Source organism: Chiloscyllium plagiosum, chromosome 19 (genome assembly GCF_004010195.1).
Source record: "Chiloscyllium plagiosum isolate BGI_BamShark_2017 chromosome 19, ASM401019v2, whole genome shotgun sequence".
In the NCBI taxonomy this organism is placed as follows: domain Eukaryota; kingdom Metazoa; phylum Chordata; class Chondrichthyes; order Orectolobiformes; family Hemiscylliidae; genus Chiloscyllium; species Chiloscyllium plagiosum.
The window spans coordinates 62,518,552-62,541,848 of NC_057728.1; the positions used below are offsets into that span (position 1 = coordinate 62,518,552).

Below are 23,297 nucleotides of genomic sequence, written 5' to 3' on the forward strand. Positions count from 1 at the left end.
TTCTTCCCGCCCTCTCCGCCCCCACCCCAGTCTGACCTTTCACCCTCACCTTGACCTCTTTCCACCTATCACATTTCTGACGCCCCTCCCCCAAGTCCCTCCTCCCTACCTTTTAACTTAGCCTGCTGGACAAACTTTCCCCATTCCTGAAGAAGGGCTTATGCCCGAAACGTCGATTCTCCTGTTCCCTGGATGCTGCCTGACCTGCTGCGCTTTTCCAGCAACACATTTCCAGCTCTGATCTCCAGCATCTGCAGACCTCACTTTAACCTTAGATAATACCTGGTCAGGATACCCAAAAGAAGTTCCCTTCTCAAGAGGGTACATCAGGCTGGCCATTGCAGATGCAAATGGTTGTGCAGTGCACAACTCCAGGGAGGGATCAAAGGTGTTAATTTAACACTGAAGAGTGTGGGTTTATGGGCTTTGCATAAAATATGTATGCGTATCAAAAATTGAAAAGAATACTGATGAAAGATCATCAACGTGAAAATTTTATTGTTTCTCTCAAAAGATGCTTCCAGATCTGACTATTCCCAGAATTTTCTGCCTTTATTTCAGATGTGCAGCATACAGAGTTTTGCTTTTATTTATTAAAGCTTATGCAGATTTTAAACAAAATCATGTATGATTTTGCAAGCTCCCAATTACTTCGAAAATTATTGATCTTTGGAGAACTTTAAACACCAGGCAAATACTATTAGATATAAAAGATGGCAAACAGCAATAGAAATACTTTTAACATTTAATCTGTGATTATCCAGTGGTTAGCATTGCTGCCTCACCACGCCAGGGACCTGGGCTCGATTCCACGCTCGGACGACTGTGTGGAGTTTGCACACATTCTCCTCGTGTCTGTGTGGATTTCCTCCGGGTGCTCTGGTTTTCTCCCATAATCCAAAGATGTTAAGTCTGTAAGTTAGCCCGCTGAGCTTGAAGGTTTGTTTTCAAACGTTTCGTCACCATGACGAGGTAACATCATCAGTGAGAGTCTCCGGTGAAGCACTGGTGGTATCTCCCGCCTCTTTATTTATACATCTTGGTTTTTTAAGGTGGGGGATGTTATTTCCTTTCTTTTTTCTAGCCATTCCAACCAGAACTCCATCAATAAACACAGCCACTTAGATCCTATCTACCTTCCCTTGAAAAACAGGACCGGAAATGACATCACCCACCTTAAGAAACCAAGACCGATAAAGAGAGAGCTGGGAAATACCACTAGCGCTTCACCAGAGACTCTCACTGATGATGTTACCTAATATGGTGACAAAATATCTGAAAACAAACCTTCAAACTCAGTGAGCTAACTTACAGACTTATCATCAACCTGAGCTACAAATCTTCTCAAAAATTGCTAATCCAAAGATGTGCAGTTTAGGAAAATTGGCAATGGTAAATTGCCCAGTGTTCAGGGAAGTGTAGGATAGGTGCATTAGTCAGGGGTAAATGCAGAGTAATAGGGTGGGGGAATGGGTCTGGGTGGGATGCTCTTTGGAGGGTTGGTGTGGACTTGTTGGGTCAAAGTGCCCACTTCCAAACTGTAGGGATTCTATTCTACGAGTACTCATCAACTTCCATGGTGTTACAAACAGTGAGAAATAAGTACAGTATTAGGTGAAATAAGGTTAGCAGGGTCAAGTCAATTTGGATCAAGGGGCACGTTCTCCATTCTTCACTGGAAAGTTATGCATCTTCCCTTACTATAACTTGTCCATTAGAAATACTACGTCCAAATTAAGCTTTCTTACCTGTTATACAAATGAGGTATTCTTCCTTGAATATCTTCTGGAAACGAGGCAGTCTTAGGTGAATATGTGAGGTTGGAAGACCAGGTAGATTGATTTCCAAATTTTCCATAAATTGTGGAAACTCCCAATCCTAACAAAGAAACATAACATTTTCAGCAACAAGTTGCTGTACAATACTGTTCAGCAGTAAATAAGGAACTTACTGCCTGATGTCCTTTAATCATTGTGCCTTGGTATGCTCTTATTAGAACAAAGAACGAAGAAAATTTACAGACCAGGAACAGGCCCTTCAGCCCTTCAAGCCTGAGCCGATCCAAATGTACTGTCTAAACCTGTCAGTCAATACCTAGGCATTTGTAACCCTCTGCTCCCCAACTACTCATGCATCTGTCCAGACACATCTTAAATGAATCTACCGTGCCTGCCTCTACCACCTCTGCTGGCAACGCGTTCCAAACACCCACCACCCTCTGTGTGAAGTACTTGCCACGTGTATCCCCCTTAAACTTTCCACCCCTCACCTTGAAACCGTGACCTCTCGTTATTGAATCCTTCACCCTGGGAAAAAGCTTGTCTCTATCCACCCTGTCTATACCCTTCATGATTTTATAAGCCTCAATCAGATCCCCCCTCAATCTCCCTTTTTCTAATGAAATAAACCTAACCTACTCAACCTCTCTTCATAGCTAGCACCTTCCATACCAGGCAACATGCTCGTAAACCTTCTCTGCACCTTCTCCAAAGTGTCCACATCCTTTTGGTAATGTGGTGACCAGAACTGTACACAGTATTCTAAATGCGGCCGAACCAATGTCTTGTACAATTTTAACATAACTTGCCAGCTCTTATACTCAATACCATGTCCAATGAAGGCAAGCATACTATATGCCTTCTTGACCACTCTATCCACCTGTACAGCAACCTTCAGGGTACAATGGACCTGCACTCCCAGATCTCTCTGCCCATCAACTTTTCCCAAGGCTCTTCCATTCATTGTATAATTCACTCTAGAATTAGACTTGCCTAAAAGCACGTCCTTTTGTTGTTCGACCCACACTCTTTGTTATGCTCCCACTTATCCGTAAAACAGAATTTATTAGTACTTTAAAGCATGTTGGAAACAGAATATTTTGCTTTTAAAAATCACACCCTGTCATATATTATCACCAACCTATCGCACTGTGGGCTCATTAAATTTAATATTATCAGTTATAAGAGACCGATACAAGGATTTTAAACTCAAAGTGCCAATCAAATTTCTATTAATTTTATTTAAAACCACTATTTTTTTCTTTTCAGCATATTTGGTTTTCAAATATTTAACACAAACCTACAATCTCACTGATTGCAATTTCACTTTCTTCATTTTTCTTCCCTCATTATTCACTTCCAAACCAACAGATGACAATCTGATTAAGTTGCAAGCTCACACGCATTACACATCTAATTGCAAGGCTACACGCAAATTAGGAGGGTCAGTGCTCAGCACAGCATTCAGAATTCCTGCTACATTCTGTCCAACTCTTCTTTGTATATGATGACACAACTCAATGCATAGCTCCTGCTAAAATATCCAGTCAGTCAGCAGCACTGTTAACACTGGTTGGATGCTGACATATCGAGATGAACAGGCAACACCAAGATGGCCTGCTGTCCATGTTGTATTTATCTTCATCAATGTCTTCCCTCATTTCTGTCTGTTGCCTGTGCTCAGCTTGTTGCAGTGCACAGTCCCTTTAAAACTAAACCATATCTACTCATGGTGCGTAATAATGGGAAATTTGTTTGTGAATTGTATGTGTGTCGCCAATTTGGCATATTCGCAACTTAGTGCAGCTCAGATACTGGCACAGTTTAGAGGAAACATTTGTCATGATCCCTGTGCCCATTTATCTGGTTGGCATGGACAGATTGGACTGAAGGGTCTGTTTCCATGCTGTACATCTCTGTGACTCCAAATTTAGCTTCCACTCCTCTTCAGATAACACCTAGAGTATTTTTAACTGATTAAACAGCCTGATAAAGAAAATAAATAGTGAGAGAAAAATGAATACAATCTGAAACAGCACCAACTACATACACTGTCAAAGCTATTAAACATGACAATCTGACCTAAAGCAAATCCTGATGCAGCATCACTACCTCATGTTACAACATGGAACTAAATGAGAGACTAGGACAGTACAAAAGATGAACAAATCTGTGTCACTGTTCTCCCTCCATTATTGTAATAGAAGCATAAAGCAAAAGGATTAATACTGACAGTAACAATATAGAGTGGCATTTGATATGGGTTCCTTCAGCATTGACAAAATGGAAAGGATGCAATCTTGTCAGCTGGGCTGAGAGAGAAAAACAATCCAGCTGAAAGATAAATAAACACATCTCTGTGCTAGAGCTCAAAAGTATGATTCAGTACAAGTTAGTATCAGAAGATCCACAGCAGATACAACACAGTCTTTTTAACCCTTTTCATTTTTTTCTGATGGATGATCTGGGAACTCCTTGCTGAATGTTTTCAATCCACCAGGGATTCATACAGAGTCACTTTAGGAAGCTCCTCTTTTTGTGTCCTGCAGCAACATTTGATTTTTTTTATCCCACTTCCACCTGTGATTACCATTGAACTTTATCACCAAAAACCTTATTTAATGGACTCGGCCGAGCACAGAAGAAAATTGTGTCAGAAGCTCCTGCACAGACATGAATTTTTCAAGATTTTTTATTCCCACATTTACATTTTAGAGTCTTTGCTGCTGGCCCCATAAATCACATGATTAATTTTCCAGAAACCAGCATTGCAAGCGTGCATGGAAATATGATCACTGGCCTAAAGCAGGGACACAAAATAAATCTAACCAATATTTCGGCAGAATGGCTACTAAGCTTGACAATTGTATTGTATAGATCATAAATAATGGAAATGGAAACAGTAAAACACATCCTTACTTTCAATCTTAATGGCAAAATCCCTTTCAGGTTTCAACATTCTGGCATTACTTTTGCATAAAACTATTATTTTGTATTTTCTATCACCATTACCTATGGCTAATCATTCTCCGAAAAGCAAGCCCTTCAAGACCAATGTACATTGAATGAACAAGTTATCAAATATTTGAATGAATAATGAGAATTCAGGATAAATAATTTGTCATCTAATCTATTGAAACAAATTATAACAAGTAATAAAATGCTGTTGCAGTTGGCAGGATTACATCAAACAAATGAGCAGACAACACTATCATGTGCTTTAGGAAAATGGCTCTAACATAATGAATCTAGAGAGAGTGCACATTCATTAATGCTTCAAATCAATTCAACAATTAAGGCTGGAGGGAAAATGTTGGCTCCCACACAAGGATAAGCATGGAAATAACTGGACACAACTTTGTCCAGCTGGCTGGCAAGCATACTTTCCAGCACCATCATATCCTCACAACATTATCCTGCAAGAGGCATCCAGAACAGAAGGGCTATTGACTTGCAAGTGGCAGGTAGCCAGTTATAGTAGTTAAGTAGCTACTTAATGAAATTAACTATCTATTATAACTAAATGACAATTGAAAACAATTACAATTTACAGAAGGTGACTGAAATCTTCCAGTCAGCCTGTAGCCCCCGCCCCCTCCACAACAGCATTGGCAGCCAGCCTGTCCAGCCGCAGATGTAACCACGAGTCACCCTGTCCAGGCCTTTTCCCTCCGTGTTGGCCAGCTTCTGTGGCATGCTTTAAATGTTGTAAGGTGGAAGTATCACATCCCTACCATTAATGGAAGGCTGTAGCTCCTGCCAGGTGCAGCTCCTCCTATTGGCCCTTCAGTATAGAGATCCCAGCCATCATCCTTGATTGATCAATGAACCCACCCTCTAGCCATTCTTTGTCCATTTGAGATAAAACAGCGCTAGGTGACTGTGTTCCTCAAAGGGCAGTATTCTGACATAAGGGTCCGGAACCATATTTGGTCTGAATAACTTAGAGCATATCTTGTTCCTAGGTGCCCTGTGATCATCTCCTATTTGATGGTGCCATTCAAATGTGTGTCACTGCCATTGTTTTCTCTATTCATATAATAGCATAGATTCTCTGTTTGAGATAGGCTTGCCTGGAATGGAGACAGTGTCCAAAAATACCTGTCCAACTTGGAATATGATGATTATGAACATGGAAATATTTGAGAGAGCAGCTATGTTACAATGTTGTGACTGAGCTTGGGGAATAGTTGTCAGCTCAACTTTAGTAGTTGGAAGATCCAGCATTGCTGTAAATGTGAAGGACTCCAGTAGAACTTTGGGACAGCTATGGTAATTTACTGATTAGCATGTCATCAAGCTAATTCTGAAAGAATGAACATCTGTACAAGGAGGGCAAAAAGACAGTCATCCCTTTCTTGGGTAGAATCATTGAAGGACCAAATATAAGAACGTGATTAAAATACCACAGGAAGGGGGGGCCAAATGTTTGATAGAAGCTGGTAAACATCCTTCAGCCAACGGACCGAGAAGCAGATGCAGAAAAAAAATTAATAATCTTACCAGGTCAGCAAAGACAGGTGATGCCATAATTACTTGCCATTATTGCAGGATATTAAGTATATCTGGCATTTAAAATTACCTTTCCCTCACAATTTCAACTCTTTTATCAATGTGCATTACACAAAGGTTCACTTTGTATTCTGAGTCTTCTTCTGGAAATGTACCTTCAGTTATAACCTGAAGTGCATTCATTACAAGTAAATCATTTCACTTGATGCAGCTGAATATTTTATATAACTGTCATCAAACTCATTAAGGGCTGCATCTTGGCACTTGCTTATTACTGCATAACAATTGAATGTACTTCTGGCTGTAAGAAAAATAAGATAGATGAGAAAGAAAATGCAAGTGGATAACCCTTCAACAGCATCACCTAATCTCATCTGGAATCTGGATAGGACCTTAAAGCAGAGCCTTAAGCTGAGGAGTTAGTAATAATGAGTCAGTAATACTTAAAAGCTGGAATCAGAAATAATCTTTTTTCTTTCTACTTTGGCATCCGCATCAAATGTAAATTGGGGTTGTTTATTTTTGGATGCAGACAGCATTACAGTGGCACACAACAACTGCAAACCAATAGTCTTTGAGTTTTGGGATCTAGATTAAAGGGGTTTGAGCTTAAACTTCCAGGTAGTTCAGGATTGTAAAAAGAAATGATTGCGACAGGGTGAAGGAAACAAAACCAATCAGAGCAGTACTTCAGATGTCACCGATGAGGATCTTGCATGGTATATGTATTGAAGTGATATTCTCACACAACAGCATATCCCATTTTAAAACATGAAAGGACAAAAGTAGCAAAAGCAATGATAGTCCAGTTAAATAGAAGATTCTTCAAATGAAACATGCCAAGTTGGAAGGAATATGACAATTCTTGTTAAAGTAACACCAATATACATTGCACAAAGAAATGTGCCAGCAAGTCGTAAAAGAGACCGACACCTTTACCACACTAATTATTGGATTTTTAAAAATTGATCCAAGGAAATGAACTAACCTAATAATAGCAATAATCTCCAGAGAAGAGATAGGAATAAATTCTGGGGCAGCCAGTAAACCCTCATTCACTGAATTAAATTTTTAAAAATATATTACCCAAAATGATTCTGAAACTCGGCATATTACTGTGACCACAAATATCCAAAGCATAATTCATATCTTTGGTGCTGATGAATATAATCTGGCAAGAACACTTGCAAATGATGAGAGATAGATTGCTACAGTAAGTATAATTCAGCACTCCTCACTCTCCTGGATCAGTATAACTACAAGAAGATGGGAAAGACAGTTCTGAAAACTACGTTCAGATATATGATAATTCTGCACACAGTATATAAAGTGCTCTTCTACAGCTATCCTGTAGCTTAATTTTTTCTTTGCCTGACAGCCCCAGCTAACCACTGAACTTTTGGAAAAGCTGTTGAGCAGATAACTGCAATTTTTTAAACATCAGCCTAGCCATGTGTTGATACTTCAAAGCAATGGGATGGATGGTCAGTTTCTTTGACCAGGTGAAAGTGAGGACTGCAAATGCTGGAGATTAAAGTCAAGAGTGTGGTTCTGGAAAAACACAGCAGATCAGGCAGCATCCGAGGAGCAAGAGAATTGACGTTTCGGGCAAAAGCCCTTCATCAGTTTCTTTGACCAGCCCAGCTTATCATTTAGCCTTTGACCGAGTGCAACAGAAATCTTCCACTACTTCAAAAGTTTCAATGTATTCAGTTCTGATGGCTTTGTTAACAAAGTTGTGCAATGAAATCCAAATGTGAATATTTGACAGAGCTCCAAATCACTAACAGATTCAATGAAACAGAACTGTTGAGACAACTGTCAGGAGGATCGAAAGGTCTGTTTTGACAGTCAGTTTTGGCTAGTTAATAGGATTATGTTTTTAAAGAGGTTTTGCATGGATACTTTGAGAGTTTCATGAGCACAAGATGATTATGCTTATTTTCAAGATGACTTCTTGTGTTCATTCATTGTATGTGGGCAGCAGTGACTGGCCCGCAATTATTGCCCAGCCCTAGTTGCCCTCCAGATGGTGATGAACTGACTTCTTGAACGGTTGCAGTTCATTTAGTGTAGGTACATCTACAATGCCATTAGTGAGAGTTTCAGTGATATTGAAGGAATGGTGATATATTTCCAGATCAGGACGATGAGCGACTTTGGAGTGGAATGAGCAAGTGGCCATGTACCTGCAGCACTTTTCCTTAAAATGGAAGTGGTCATGGGATTGGACGGTTCTCAATAAGGAACCTTCACGAATTTCTGTAGTGCGCCTTGAGGATAGTACACACTGCTATTACGGAGTGTTCATGGTGGAGGGAATGGATGCTTGTGAATGTAGTGCCAATCAAGCAGGCTGCTTTGTCCTGAATGGTGTGAAACTTCGAATGTTGTTGGAGCTGCACCCATCCAGGCAAGTGGGGAGTATTCCATTGTACTCCTGCCTTGTGCCTTGTACATGGTGGACAGACTTTGGGGAGTCAGGTGGTGAGTTACTCATTGCAGGATTCCTAGCTTCTGACCTGCCATTGTACCATATTCATATGGCTAGTCCAGTTCAGTTTTTGGTCAAGAATAATTGCCAGGATGTTAATAGTATGGGATTCGGTGATGGTAAAGCCATTAAATGTTTAGATTTGATTAGATTCCCTACAGTGTGGAAACAGGCCCTTTCACCCAACAAGTCCACACCAACCCTCCGAAGAGCAACCCACCAAGACCCATTTTCCTACATTTACCCCTGACTAATGCACCTAACATTATGGCAATTTAGCACGGCCAATTCACATCTTTGGACTGTGGGAGGAAACCGGAGCACCCGGAGGAAACCCACACAGACAGGGGGAGAATGTGCAAACTCCACACAGACAGTTGTCCGAGGCGGGAATCGAATCTGGGTCCCTGGCGCTGTGAGGCAGTGATTAGATTTGTCTTGTCAGAGATGGTGAACACCTATGTAGTGGGAATGTTACTTGCCACTTGTCAGCCCAGCCCAACCCAATCTGGTTATTGTCCTGGCTTTGCTGCATTTGGATGTGGAATGCTTCAGTATCTGAGGACTCTGAAATGGTGCTGAACATTGCACAATCATTGGCAAATATGGTGGCTCAGTGGTTAGCTCTGCTACCTCACAGCACCAGGAACCCAGTTCGATTCCAGCCTTGAGCGACTGTCTGTGTGGAGTTTGCACATTCTCCCCATGTCTGCATGGGTTTCCACTGGGTGCTCCGGTTTCCACCCCAATCCAAGGTTAGGTGAATTGGTTATGCTAAATTGCCCATAGTGTTAGGTGCATTAGTCAGAGGGAAATGAGTCTGGGTGGGTTACTCTTCAGAGGGTCGGTGTGAAGTTGTTGGGCTGATTGGCCTGTTTCCACATTGTAGGGAATCTAATCTTAAAAAAACCTCCACTTCTGACCTTAAGATGGAGGGAAGACCATTGCTGAAACAGCTATAGATGATAGCGGGGCAGCATGGTGGCTCGATGGTTAACACAACTGCTTCACAGCGCCAGGAACCCAGATTCAATTCCAGCCTCAGGCAGGTGCCTCTGTGGGCTTCCTCTGGGTGCTCCTGTTTCCTCCTATAATTCAAAGTTTCACTAGGTTGCCTTTATGCCACACTTGGTCAAATGCAGCCTTGATATCAAGAGTAGTCAATCTCACCTCACCTCTGGAGTTCAGCTGGTTTGTCCACGTTTGAACCAGGCGATAATGAGGTCAGGTACTGAGTGGTCCTGGGGGAACCCAAACTGGGTGCCCCTGAGCAGGTGCTGCTTGATAGCACTGTTGAAGACAGCTTCCATGGTAATTGGACAAGTTGAGTTTGTCCTACTTTCTGTATACAGGACATAGCTCGTCAATATTCCACATTCGAATCATTGGTGTTATTTAAGTTGTACTAGCACAGCTGGGCTGGGGAGCTCAAGCCTCCAGTACTATTGCCAGAACATTGTCAGGACTACCTTTGCAGTATCCAATGCCTTTAAATGCTTTTTGATATCATGTGGAGTGAACTGAGTGGGTTGAGGGCTGGCATCTGTGATATAAGGGAACTCTGAGGAGACAGAGATGGATCATTCAGTTGACAATTCTGAAAGAATATTGTTGCAAATACTTCTGCACTGATGTGCTGGACCCTTCCATCATTTAGGGTGGGGACATTTGTGGAGTCTCCTCCAGTGATTTGTTTCATTGTTCACACCTGAATGTATCAGGACTGCAGAACTTAGATCTGAGTCATGGGTTGTGGAATCACTTAGTTCTATCTATTGCTTGCTGCTTACATTAGTTTTGAATGGTTGGGTTTGATTGATAGTTTGAGAGTTCCAAAGAGGATTAGGCTTTTTGAAGAGTTTTCTGAGTGACTGTTTATTGATAAATCTTTGAAATTGTACAAATGTTACTCGAAGAGGGCCCATGAGTTCCATGTACAATGGATACTTTGTAAGTGGGCATGGAAAGATCTGAGCAACATTGGGATGGGTGATAAGGCAAGGACATGGAGACATAAGCGCTAGGGCTGCCCAACATTCATGTACGAAACCAGGCTGACATCTCAGTGAATGGAGACACGCCTACCTCGGAAACTGCATGCTTCCATTTCTACCTCTGGCCTGCTTTAAGAGGTAATGTCCCAATTCCAGCCTATTCCCACCATCCTGCAATGAAAATAATGTTTCTGGGCACCGCTAGTCTGGGAAAGGAAGCAGGATTCAGACTGGTTTGCAATTCAAAACTTGAGAATGAAAATCTGAGATTGTTAGAGATTGGGGGGGATAAAGGATGACTGAAGAAAACAACACTGGTTAAGATGGTGAAGAAATTGTTTTTCACAATTCAGCAGGGTAATTCTAAAAAGACAGAATTAAGAAAACAGTGGAGAATTAACTGGGAAGGTTAAAAGGGTACTTTTGCATAGAATAGTACGTTAAAGTTTAAGCCACAACCTATTATTGAAACAGACTGTATAAATTATTTTTCAAGACAGCACAATACTTACTTAGAAAAGAGGAATGTTAAAGGGTTTGGATAATGAGTGAGAAAGTAAGTTTTCATTAAATATGTGAAGAGTAAAGAGAAGATCACAGACCATTTTGATTTGCCAAATTGCCAGTTTCTGCTGGGTTGAATTCTTTGATGCTATCACAGCCATGCAATAATAACTTTTGTAACAACTGACTTGTCAACTCACAGAACGAGGAGCTAAAATTTCAACCTGAGTTCAGATGAATGGACAGCGACATGAAACAGACTATATACGAAGGTAAAAACAGAAAATGCTTGAACTACTGAGCAGATAATATCTGCCTTTATAATGGAGGGACGTTTGAAGCATGGAATTGATTAGAGCTCAGTGTTACACCACCTGGAAAATATATCCCCACTCAGAGCAAACTGTGTGGCCTATCATTGCTAATGGATGCATCAGTGTCGACAATATTACAATACAAGTTGGAAAGTTATTAAAGCTGAATATAAACTCTCTAAATGCATGAGTTCAACATGCCGTGTGGGAAAAACCGCATAACAGCAAACATGCTTAGCTTTGAATCCATTCCTCACTTGTAGATGAGAGCAACTCCCGAGGTCAAGAACTTCAATTTGAATACAACTGAAGTGGCCACAATGATAAAAACCAAGATATCCATTTTGATCAAGATGATGATTTCAGAGCTTTTCTTAACGCAAGTACTGACATGTGTTTGCTAATTTGAGATACCACCTTTCCAGTGACAAACTTTTAAAATTTGGTTTGCTTGTTTAAAAAAATAACTACAAGCTACAGAGTCTGCTCAAGAGGCCAAAACAGAATTTTCTTCTGGATGATGGGGCATAATAGCACAGTCTGAACCCTAATTGCAATACCTTCTAATATTAATGATTTCTGTTCAGCAGAGTTAACAGTGTCCAGCAGGTCTCACCATTAATTCGGATGGGTTCAATCAAATAAACTGAAGTTGGGATTTTTTTTTATCCTGTAGAGCCAATATTGCTTACAATCACTGAATTGATTTTCAAAAGCATTAGCATGAAATAACAGCCCATATCTTTATCCTTCAGATTGCTGGAGACCAGATGTACTCTCACAGCTGAGCTATAAGGGCAAGAACATAAAGGCAGCACAGTGGCTCAGTGGTTAGCATTGCTGCCTCATAGTGCCAGGGACTTGGCTTTAATTCCACCCTTGGGCAACTGTCTGTGTGGAGTTTGCACATTCTCCTGAGTCTGTGTGGGTTTCCTCCCGGTGCTCCAGTTTCCTCCCATGGTCCAAAGATGCGTGGGTTTGTTGGATTGGCTATGCTAAATTGTCCATAGTGTCCAAGGATGTGTAGGTTTGGTGGATTAGCCATAGGAAATGCAGGGTAACAGGGACAGGGTGGGGATGGCATGCTGTTAAGTGGATTAGCCACAGGGAATGTGGTGGGATGTTCTTCAGAGGGTCAGTGTGGATTCGATGGGCCAAATAGCCTGCTTCCACATTGTAGGGATTCTGTGTTTTTACAGGATACCCTTGCATCCCAATGTACTGACTATAAAGTAATTGCCTGAGAAGTTTAAACATTTAGTGAGCAAATATCCTGTGTTTGGGCCCCAAACAAGTCTCCAACTTTGAGTTAGTGTCAAAGAAATTTGGGGCATTTTGACCACCACACAAGTTTTGACACCCACTCACCCTGGGCATCTGACAACCTCCTAGACACTCACCCACCTCCTTGATACTTGAGCCCAACACCCAAGCACAGTACAACCCAGATGCCTGACTGTCCCATTTGACACCTAGCTGCCAGTTTCCCACACCTGGTTCACCCCACACTTCCACTTACTTAACTGTCTCCACACTACTCACTCCCCACCTCACCCACCCAGTACTATTCTGCCCCTCATCCAAGTACCTGCCACCTACACACACCCACCTTCCACCCTACCCCCACATTCACAAGTGGTACACTCTTACCTATCTGTTACCTTGCCACACTATCCCCTTATCCACCTGCATGCTACTTCCTCAACCAGCTACCTGCCACCCCACTCCACACCCATTTGCCTCACAGTTACCTTCTCTCCTTGAAAAAAAAAGGCTTTGCTCGTTTAAATGGATTACTGCAGCTATTGCTGCAAAACAAGGGCATGATTTGGCCTCCAGTGCTAATCACACAGTGTGCTGGAAGGCTCCCTGAACAGGTCCAAATCAGATGTTCAGGAGGTGCCAACCACAGTGGCATTGTAATTAGATTAAGAATCCCAATGGTGCAGGTGAATGTTGCAGAGACGCATTCAAATCCCACCACAGCAGATCGTGAAGTTGTCTTTTATTCATTAATCGGGCTAATAGTGAGCCTGAAACCATGCTCAATTGTTGTAAAAACCAATCTGGTTCACTAATATCATTAAGGGAAGGAAATCTTTACCTGGTCTGGCCTACATGTGACCCCAGACCCACAGCAATGTGGTTGACTATTAACTGTCCTGTGAAATGGCTGACCACTTATGACAGCCTCTCCCTAGCTCACCTCTAACCCTCTAAGTTGATGATTAAGTGTCCTTCCAAAGTGAACACCATTTGGAGAATGCAGTGAGTGGCAAGTGCACAGAATTGACTCTGCTTGGGACTTCAATGCCCATTACTAATCTCCATGGCTCGGTAGTACAAATACCAACTGAGCCGGCCAAGATCTAAAAGGTATTGATTGAATCTGCAGCAGGTGGTGAGGGAATCAACAAGAGGGAAAAGAGGCCATTGCCTTGTCTTCACCAATCTACCTACAGCAGATACCAGTACACTCAGTAAGACTGATGACTGCACAGTCCTTGTAGAGATGAAGACCTCCTTTACATTGAGGATATCATGCATTGTGTTGTGCAGCACTGTCACCGTGCTGAAGTGCAGAGGTTTCAAACAGATTTAACAACTTAGACTGGGCATTCATAGGTCACTGTGGGTCACGTGATGATACTATGGCTTTAAGAGGTATATTTTATTCTGTTCTTTTTTGTGAAGAGAGGTTGAGATAGAGGCACTGAGCAGTCTGCATCAAGCCAATAAAGTAAACAGCTTGTGAGGCCTTGATTTTTTTTTTTAAGTAAAGTTGGGAACAATAGAAGCTCCCTGAATGAGTGGGGTCAAGCTCCTGCAGAACCAGGAAGTTTAGTTTAGCTTTCGGTCGCTGTTCGGTTGTGAAAGCTGCTACATCTCTCCCTCTCTTCATTACAGCTAAAAGCTTGGACTCTCTTCCTGCTACTAGAAATGTGTGAGAGATAATCGATCTCATTTGCCTTTTGCCAAGGGCATGTTTATGGGATGTTACTATATTGGAAAAGTTACTGTTTAGTACTTAAATTATCTATCATTTTATTGTTTTCTAATATTCCAGTCCTTATGTTTCTATTTTAATTATAGTCTCTGAATAAAGTGTATTTTGCTTCAAGCTTGATTGTTTGATGAATCAAATTCCATCTGGAATACAATGCCTAGCATTTGTCTTTAAAATAAGAAAACGTTAAGGTCTAGGCTACTCCTTGACAGGTTTTGACGGGGTTTGATCTGGTCCATAATAATCATCATTAGCAGCAGGTTCGTATTCAATCACAATCTGCAACTTCATGGTGCAGAATATATTCCATTACCATTAAGCCAGGAGATCAACTCTGATTCAATGAAGACTGCAGCAGGATATGCCAGAAGCAGCATCAGGCATACTTAAAAATGGTGTGATAACATGGTGAAGCTGCAACATAGGACTAACTTGCACCAGCAATGAATAGAACAAAGGAATCCCACAGCCAATGGATCAAATCTAAGCTTCGCAGTCCTACCATATCTTGTTATGAATGGTGACAGACAACTCAACAAAGAGAATGGCTCCACAAACATCTCCATCCTCAATTGTTAGAGTGTATTAGTTAAAAAGAGAAGGCTGAGGTTTTGCATCCATATTCAGGCAGAATGGACAATCCAGCTCAACCTCTTCCTGAGGTCCCCACCATCACAGGTGCCAGTCTTCAACCAATTTTATTCGCTTCACTTTATAACAAGAAACAAGGGACGGCATGGTGGCTCAGTGGTTAGCACTGTTGCCTCACAGCGCCAAAGACCCGGGTTCAATTTAAGTCTATTCAGCACGACCAATTCACCTGATCTGCACATCTTTGGACTGTGGGAGGAAACCGGAGCTCCTGGAGGAAACCCAAGCAGACACGAGGAGAATGTGTAAACTCCACACAGACAGTCGCCTGAGATAGGTATCGAACCCGGGTCCCTGTTGATGTGAGGCAGCTCAACAATAATCTGCTTACTGACACTTAGCTTGGGTCCTGCAGAGCCTCAGTTCCTGACCTCATGATAGCCTTGGTCCAAACTGGACAAAAGAGTTAAACTCAAGACAGGAAGTAGCATTTAACTGAGAGTGGAATCAAGGAATCCTGAGCATCTGCCACCTTTGGTCCTTCTAGATTGCTTGATCTCATGTGTAATCATTCTCACTTCATGCCTGGAGTTCATGCTTGCGTTTGTGTTGTGCTGTAATGATCTCAGGAGCTGAGTGGCTCTGGTGGAATGCAAACTGAGCATCAGTGTGCAGATTATTGCTTAGCGAGAGCTGCTTGAAACACATGCCCTTCCACAACTGGTCTCCTCTAAATTGGGGAGAGGGGACGCCAACTTGTGGAATGTTTCAGAGAACATCTCTGGTACACACTCACTAAACAACCTCACCACCTTGTGCCGAATACTTCAACTCCCCTCCCGATCCACCAAGGACATGCAAGCCCTGAGCCTGCTCGACCCCCAATTCCTAGTCACTCAATGCCTGGAGGAAGAACGCCTCATCTTCCTTGGGACCCTCCAATCACACAGGATCAATGTTGATTTCACCGATTTCCTCATCTCCCCTCTCCCCACCTTATCCCAGATCCAACCCTCCAAATCGGCACTGCCCTCTTGAACTGTCCTATCTGTCCATCTTCCTTCCCACCTATCTGCTCCACCCTCCTCTCCGACCTATCACCATCACCAACCCCCCGCCTTCATCTACTTATCACATTTGCAGCTACCTTCCAGACCCAGGCCCCACCTATTTATCTCTCAGCCCCCTTGGCCTCACCCCTCATTCCTGATGAAGAGCTCATGCTCAAAACGTCGACTCTCCTGCTCCTCAGATGCTCCCTGACCAGCTGTGCTTTTCCAGCACCACACTATTCGACTATGCCCTTCCATAACTTTGGTGATGACCAAAATGATGAATGGAACTGCCAAAGCTCTCTGAGGGGCTATCCAAAAAGTGTGTGGAGTTTTAAAACAAAATGTATTGTAGCATGCCTTTGACATAAGCCATAATCGTGCTGCAAGACTGACTTCCTGAGCTAAAAATATTTCAATGGAATATCTGTGAAGTGAGCATTGTGATGGACAGCTCTCACTGTTTATAGAATGGAACTTTTTTTTAAACAAGGGATTAGCACTTCAGTGAAATATTGGTTTTTGTAAGGGATTAATCGAACAAATATCAACAAGTGTTTTTTGCATAAATGAGTGTTTTCTTTCAATTCTCAAAACATCAATAGATGCATAACTTTATTTATTATCAGCATGCCTCCTGAGGTTTGCCAACAGTGGATATTAGGTGGTTGACATGGAGAGGGAAGGGTGAAGGGTGGAGGTGGTTGTGAGTTGGCATAAGGGATCATGGGGCTTATTTGGGGCAAAGGAGTTATGTGGGGTCAAAGGAGATGAATAAATGGACATAAGGCCACGTGGAGCATAAGGAAAGTCAAGGGGATGGATACAGGACATAGGTTGGCACATAGCCAAGAAAGGTCATGGGCTAGGTACAAGGCTTGATAGGTTGATATTGAGGGCATAGAAACCATGGTAGTAAACACAATGAATTAGATGACACAGGTTAGCATGGATGGGACAAGATCAGTAAAGGGAGTAAGAGAAAGAGGGATGTTTTAAGCTTCAATAATTTTTAGACTTTGAATAGTGCCTGAGCCCCCATGCAACCTTTCCACATACAGTCTGCCCTGGGAACCATCAGCCTCCTCTGCTTTTCCCAGGTCATCTGGCCAGACTCTCAATTCCTGATGAAGGACTTATGCCCGAAACGTCAATTCTCCTGCTCCTCAGATGCTGCCTGACCTGCTGTGATTTCCCAGCCACACATTCTCGACTCTGATCTTCAGCGTCCGCAGTCCTCACTTTCTCCTAGACTCTCAATGCAACCAAACACTCAGGACAAAAACTGGAAAGTATGTGTTACCACTTTTAAAATTCCTGTTTGTAGAGCTGGGATTTCTCTTCCTCTATGCTCCAGGTCTGGGAACAAAATCTGGGCCTCCTTGTGAGTGGAGAGAGTAATATTACAATTAATTGCTGATATTATTTACATAACTTCAGCTGAAGGCAACAGTGAAAATAGGTCAATGCTATATGTTTGATTCTATGTAATGTTAACACAACACAGATATTGTGGCTAAATTTCATGAGGGTTAATGTCTTTTCATTCACAGCAAGGGTAGCCTATAGGGTCCTAACTAACTAGATATTATTTCCAATCTGGGATGATTCAAAGCATTAGTGCCCAGATAACTAATGTAATGGATATTAATCAACATAGTTTATATTCTTCTACAGCTTGTGTTAAAGAGGCTATGTTTATTTTTCTGTTAAAAATCACAACGCCAGGTTATAGTCCAACAGGTTTAATTGGAAGCACTAGCTTTCGGAGTGCCGCTCCTTCATCAGGTGGTTGTGAAGGAGCAGCGCTCTGAAAGCTAGTGCTTCCAATTAAACCTGTTGGATTATAACCTGGTGTTGCGAGATTTTTATCTTTACTTTTCTGGATCTTCTTATTTTATCCTCATTTTAATTGTAGCATTAGATTTATTTATGGTGAAACATAATTGATTTCATTACACGATGAAGAATCAATATTTTTCATGATGTGCCTTTTGATTGTCAGTTGGTCTCTCAACTGCTGGACTGCAGCAATTACATTTGTTAATTAAACTGAATGAGGCTGTCATTCAGATATTGACAAACCTACTGATGAGTGGCTTTGAATCTATAACATGGCTAAGATTATGCTTCTTGCATTCAGCTGTGACCTCCATATAAAAACATGTCGAGGGGGTGGGAAGTGCAGAAGTAATTCATTACATTATTAATTCTGTATACTGCATGTTTACTTGTTGAATTATTTTTCCTTATTGTTACGCAAGTTGAGAAAATAAAAAACATTTACGAAATGAATTGAAAGAGTTAATGAGAGAACCCTCAGTTGATAATTATTGAATGATGAACTACTTATCTGCCTTCACTGCATTTTATCCTTATTTCAATATTCTTGTGATGTATCAACTTCTGGCAAGGCTGTATTTCTTGCCTATTCCTAGTTTACCTAGGGATAACACCTTGGGCTGCACATATCCCTGAAGATATAATCAAAAGACTTGCAACTCTATTGCCATTGAATCTCCCATTTATCCCCAACTCAGTTATTTTTATAACTATGCAAAATGTTTAATGAAACTTATAAAAATACATACTTTAAAACAGTGGTCCACATGGGCACCAACGACATAGGTAGGAAGAGAGATGGGGATCAAAGGCAGAAATTCAGGGAGCTAAGGTGGGAGCTTAGAGCTAGAACAAACAGAGTTGTTATCTCTGGTTTGTTACCTGTGCCACATGCTAATGAAGTGAGGAATAGAGAGAGAGAGGAGTTGAATACGTGGTAGCGGGGATGATGCAGTCGGGAATTCCTGGATAATTGGGGCTCTTTCTGGGGTAGGTGGGACCTCTACAAACAGGATGGTCCTCACCTGAACCAGAGAGGTGCCAATTATTGGGGGGTGGGGGTGGGGGGATTTCCTAATGCTCTTCAGGAGGGTTTAAACTAATTCAGCAGAGGGATGTGAACCTAAATGGTAGTTCCAGCATACAGGAGGTTGAAAGTAGTGAGGTCAGAAATAAGGTTGCAAGGTCGCAAGAAGGCACCGGCAAGCAAGACGTTGGTTTGAAGTGTGTCTACTTCAATGCCAGGAGCATCCAGGATAAGAACAAAGAACAAAGGAAATTTACAGCCCAGGAATAGGTCCTTCGGCCCTCCAAGCCTGAGCTGATCCAAATCCACTTTCTAAACCTATCATCCAATCCCTAAGCATTTGTATCCCTCTGCTCCCCACCTACTCATGCATTTGTCCAGATGCACCTTAAATGAATCTACCGTGCCTGCCTCTACTACCTCTGCCGGCAGCGCATTCCAGGCACCTAACACCCTCTGTGTAAAGTACTTGCCGTGCATATCTTCCTTAAACTTTTCACCTCTCACCTTGAATGCGTGATCTCTCGTTATTGAATCCCTCGCTCTGGGGAAAAAGCTTCTCTATCTACTCTGTCTATACCCTTCATGATTTTGTAAACCTCAATCAGGTCCCCCCTCAATCTCCTTTTATGCTAATGAAAACAATCCTAACCTACTCAATCTCTCTTTATAGCTAGCACCTTCCATACCAGGCAACATCCTCGTAAACCTTCTCTGCACCCCCTCCAAAGTGTCCACATCCTTTTGGTAATATGACCAGAACTGTACACTTTATTCTAAATGCAGCCAAACCAAAGTCTTGTCCAACTTTAATATGACCTGCCAGCTCTTATACTCAATACCCCGTTTGAAAAAGGCAAGCATACCATATGCCTTCTTGACCACTCTATCCACCTGTGCAGCCACCTTCAGGGTACAATGGACCTGAACTCTCAGATCTCTCTGCTCATCAACTTTTCCCAAGGCTCTTCCGTTTACAGTATATTTTGCTCGAGAATCAGACTTCCCAAAATGCATCACCTCACATTTTCCCGGATTGAACTCCATCTGCCACTTCTTTGCCCAACTCTCTAGTCTATCTATATTCTCCTGTATTCTTTGACAGTTCCCTATGCTTTCTGCTACTTCACCAATCTTCATGTCATCTGCAAACTTACTGACCATACTAACAATGCCTTCTTCCAGATCATTTATGTATATTAAAAACAACAGCAGCCCCAGCACTGACCCCTGTGGAACACCACTGGTCACCTTTCTCCATTTCGAGAAACTCCCTTCAACTACTACACTCTGTCTCCTGTTCCTCAACCAGTTCTTTATCCACCTAGCTAGAACACTCTCCACACCATGTGACTTCACTTTCTCCCTTAGTCTACCATGGGAAACCTTGTCAAATGCCTTACTAAAGTCCATGTATATGACATCTACAGCCCTTCCTTCATCTATCAACTTGGTCACTTCATCAAAGAACTCTATTAAGTTGATAAGGCACGATCTATCCCACACAAAACAATGTTGCCTATCACTGATAAGCCCATTCTTTTCCAGATATAAATAGATTTTATCCCTCAGTAGCTTCTCCAGCAACTTTCCCACGAATAATGTCAGGCTCACTGGTCTGTAGTTTCCTGGAATATCCCTACTACCCTTCTTGTACAGGGGGACAATATGAGCCAGTCCTCCAGCACCTCACCTGTGTTTAAGGATGCCACAAAGATATCCGTCAGGGCCCCAGCTATTTCCTTTCTCGCCTCCCTCAACAACCTGGGATAGATGCCATCCGGTCCTGGAGATTTGTCCACCTTAATATCAGTTAGCCTACCCAACACATCTTCCCCCTCCTTATGTCAACATGATCCAGAGTAAACAAACTTCTATCTTTAATTTCAGCATTCATCACTTCCCATTCCTCAGTGAACACTGATGCAAAGTAATCATTGAGAATCCCACCCTTTTTCTCAGGTTTGACACACAACCTTCCTTCCTTATCCTGGCTATTTTTAGCTCTCTCTTTAGGTCTTTCCTGGCTAATTTGTAACTTTCAAGAGCCCTAACTGAGCCTTCAGTCTCATCCTAACATAAGCCTTCTTCTTTCTCTTGACAAAGCTTCAACTTCTTTAGTAAACCACACCTCCTGCAGGGAGGAAGTTATCAATAAGGTGGGTGAACCTGCAGCATGAGTTGGTACTTGGGATTTCAATGCTATGATCATTTCAGAGACATGGCTAGAGGAGGGATAGGAATGGTTGTTGCAGATTCTGGGATTTAGATGTTTCAGTAAGAACAGAGAAAATGGTAAAGGGGATGTGTGGCATTGTTAGTCAAGGACAGTATTACGGTGGCAGAAAGGACATTTGAGGTTTCGTCTACTGAGGTAGTATGGGCTGAAGTTAGAAACAGAAAAGAAAAGATCACCCTGTTGGGAGTTTTCTATAGGTCTTCAAATAGTTCCAGAGATGTAGAGGAAAGGATCGCAAAGATGATCCTCGATAGGAGCGAGAGTGACAGGGTAGTTGTTATGGGGGACTTAAACTTTCCAAATATTGACTGGGAATACTATATTTCAAGTACTTTGAATGGGTCGGTTTTTATCCAATGTGTGCAGGAGGATTTCCTGACACAGTATGTAGACAGGACAACAAGAGGGGAGACCACATTGGGTTTGGTACTGGGTAATGAACCCGGCCAGGTGTTAGATTTGGAGGTAGGTGAACAGTTTGGTGATAGTGACCACAATTCGGTTATGTTTACTTTAGCAATGGAAAGGGATAGGTATATAATGCAGGGCAAGAGTTATTGCTGGGGGAAAGGCAATTATGATGCAATTAGGCAAGATTTAGGATGCATAGGCTGGGGAAGAAAACTACAGGGAATGGGTACAATTGAAACATGGAGCTTATTCAAGGAACAGCTACTGCGGGGCCTTGATAAGAATGTACCTGTCAGGCTGGGAGGAAGTTGTCTAGCACAGGCATCGTGGTTTACGAAAGAAGTTGTCAAGAGAAAGAAAAAGGCTTATGTTAGGATGAGAAGTGAAGGCTCAGTTAGGGCATTTGAGAATTACAGGTTAGCCAGGAAAGACCTAAAGAGAGAGCTAAGGAGGAGCCAGGAGGGGACATGAAAGTCATTGGCAGATAGGATCAAGGAAAACCCTAAGGCTTTCTTTCAGTACGTCCAGAATAAAAGAATGATTAGAGTAAGTTTAGGGCCAATCAAGGAGAGTTGTGGGAAGTTGTGTGTGGATTCACAGAAAATAAGGGAAGTGCTAAATGATTTTTTTTAATCAGCATTCACACTGGAAAAAGACAATGTGGTTGAGGAGAATACTGAGACACAGGCTACTAGACTGGATAGGATAGAGGTTCACAAGGAAGAGGCATTAGAAATCCTGCAGAGTGTGGAAATAGATAAGTCCCCTGGGCCAGATGGGATTTAGTTTAGGATTCTCTGGGAAGCCAGGGAGGAGAGTGCCGAGCCTTTGGCTTTGATCTTTATATCGTCATTGTCTACAGGAATAGTGCCAGAAGACTGGAGGATAGAAAATATTGTTCCCTTGTTCAACAGGGAGTGTAAAGACAATCCTGCTAACTATAGACCAGTGAGCCTTACTTCAGTTGTGGGTAAAGTGTTGGAAAGGGTTATAAGAGATAGGATTTATAATCATTGAGAGTAATAAGTTGATTAGAGATAGTCAACACAGTTTTGTGAAGGGTGGGTCGTGCTTCACAACCTTATTGAGTTCTTTGAGAAGGTGACCAAACAAGTGGATGAGGGTAAAGCAATTGATGTGGTGTATCTGGATTTCACTAAGGTGTGAGATAAGGTTCCCCATGGTAGGCTATAGCACAAAATAAGGAAGCATGAGATTGAGGGTGATTTAGCCATTTGGATTAGAAATTGGCTAGCTGAAAGAAGACAGAGGGTAGTAGTTGATGGAAAATGTTCAGCCTGGAGTTCAGTAACGAGTGGTGCACCGCAAGGATCTGTTTTGTGTCCACTGCTTTTGTCATTCTTATAAATGACCTGGATGAGGGCAAAAAAGGATGGGTTAGTAAATTTGTGGATGACACTAAGGTCGGTGGAGATGTGGATACTGCCAAGGGATGTTATTAGTTACAGAGGGGCATAGATAAGCTGCGGAGCTGAGCGGAGAGGTGGCAAATGGAGTTTAATGCAGAAAAG

General features: G+C 42.1%; 1 protein-coding gene across 8 annotated transcripts in view; it reads right to left on the reverse strand.

Moving 5' to 3' along the window:
- tmem117 (transmembrane protein 117) overlaps positions 1-23,297 on the reverse strand; it is a 433,777-nt gene that overhangs the window by 4,825 nt on the left and 405,655 nt on the right. For all 8 annotated transcript variants that reach the window (XR_006314397.1, XM_043708697.1, XM_043708699.1 and 5 more), the window contains one exon: positions 1,749-1,878. Coding sequence is in view for 7 of the 8 variants with exons in the window: in XM_043708697.1 (XP_043564632.1) it covers positions 1,749-1,878 (130 nt within the window). In the remaining variant the exon portion in view is untranslated. The remainder of the gene's footprint in view (positions 1-1,748; positions 1,879-23,297) is intronic.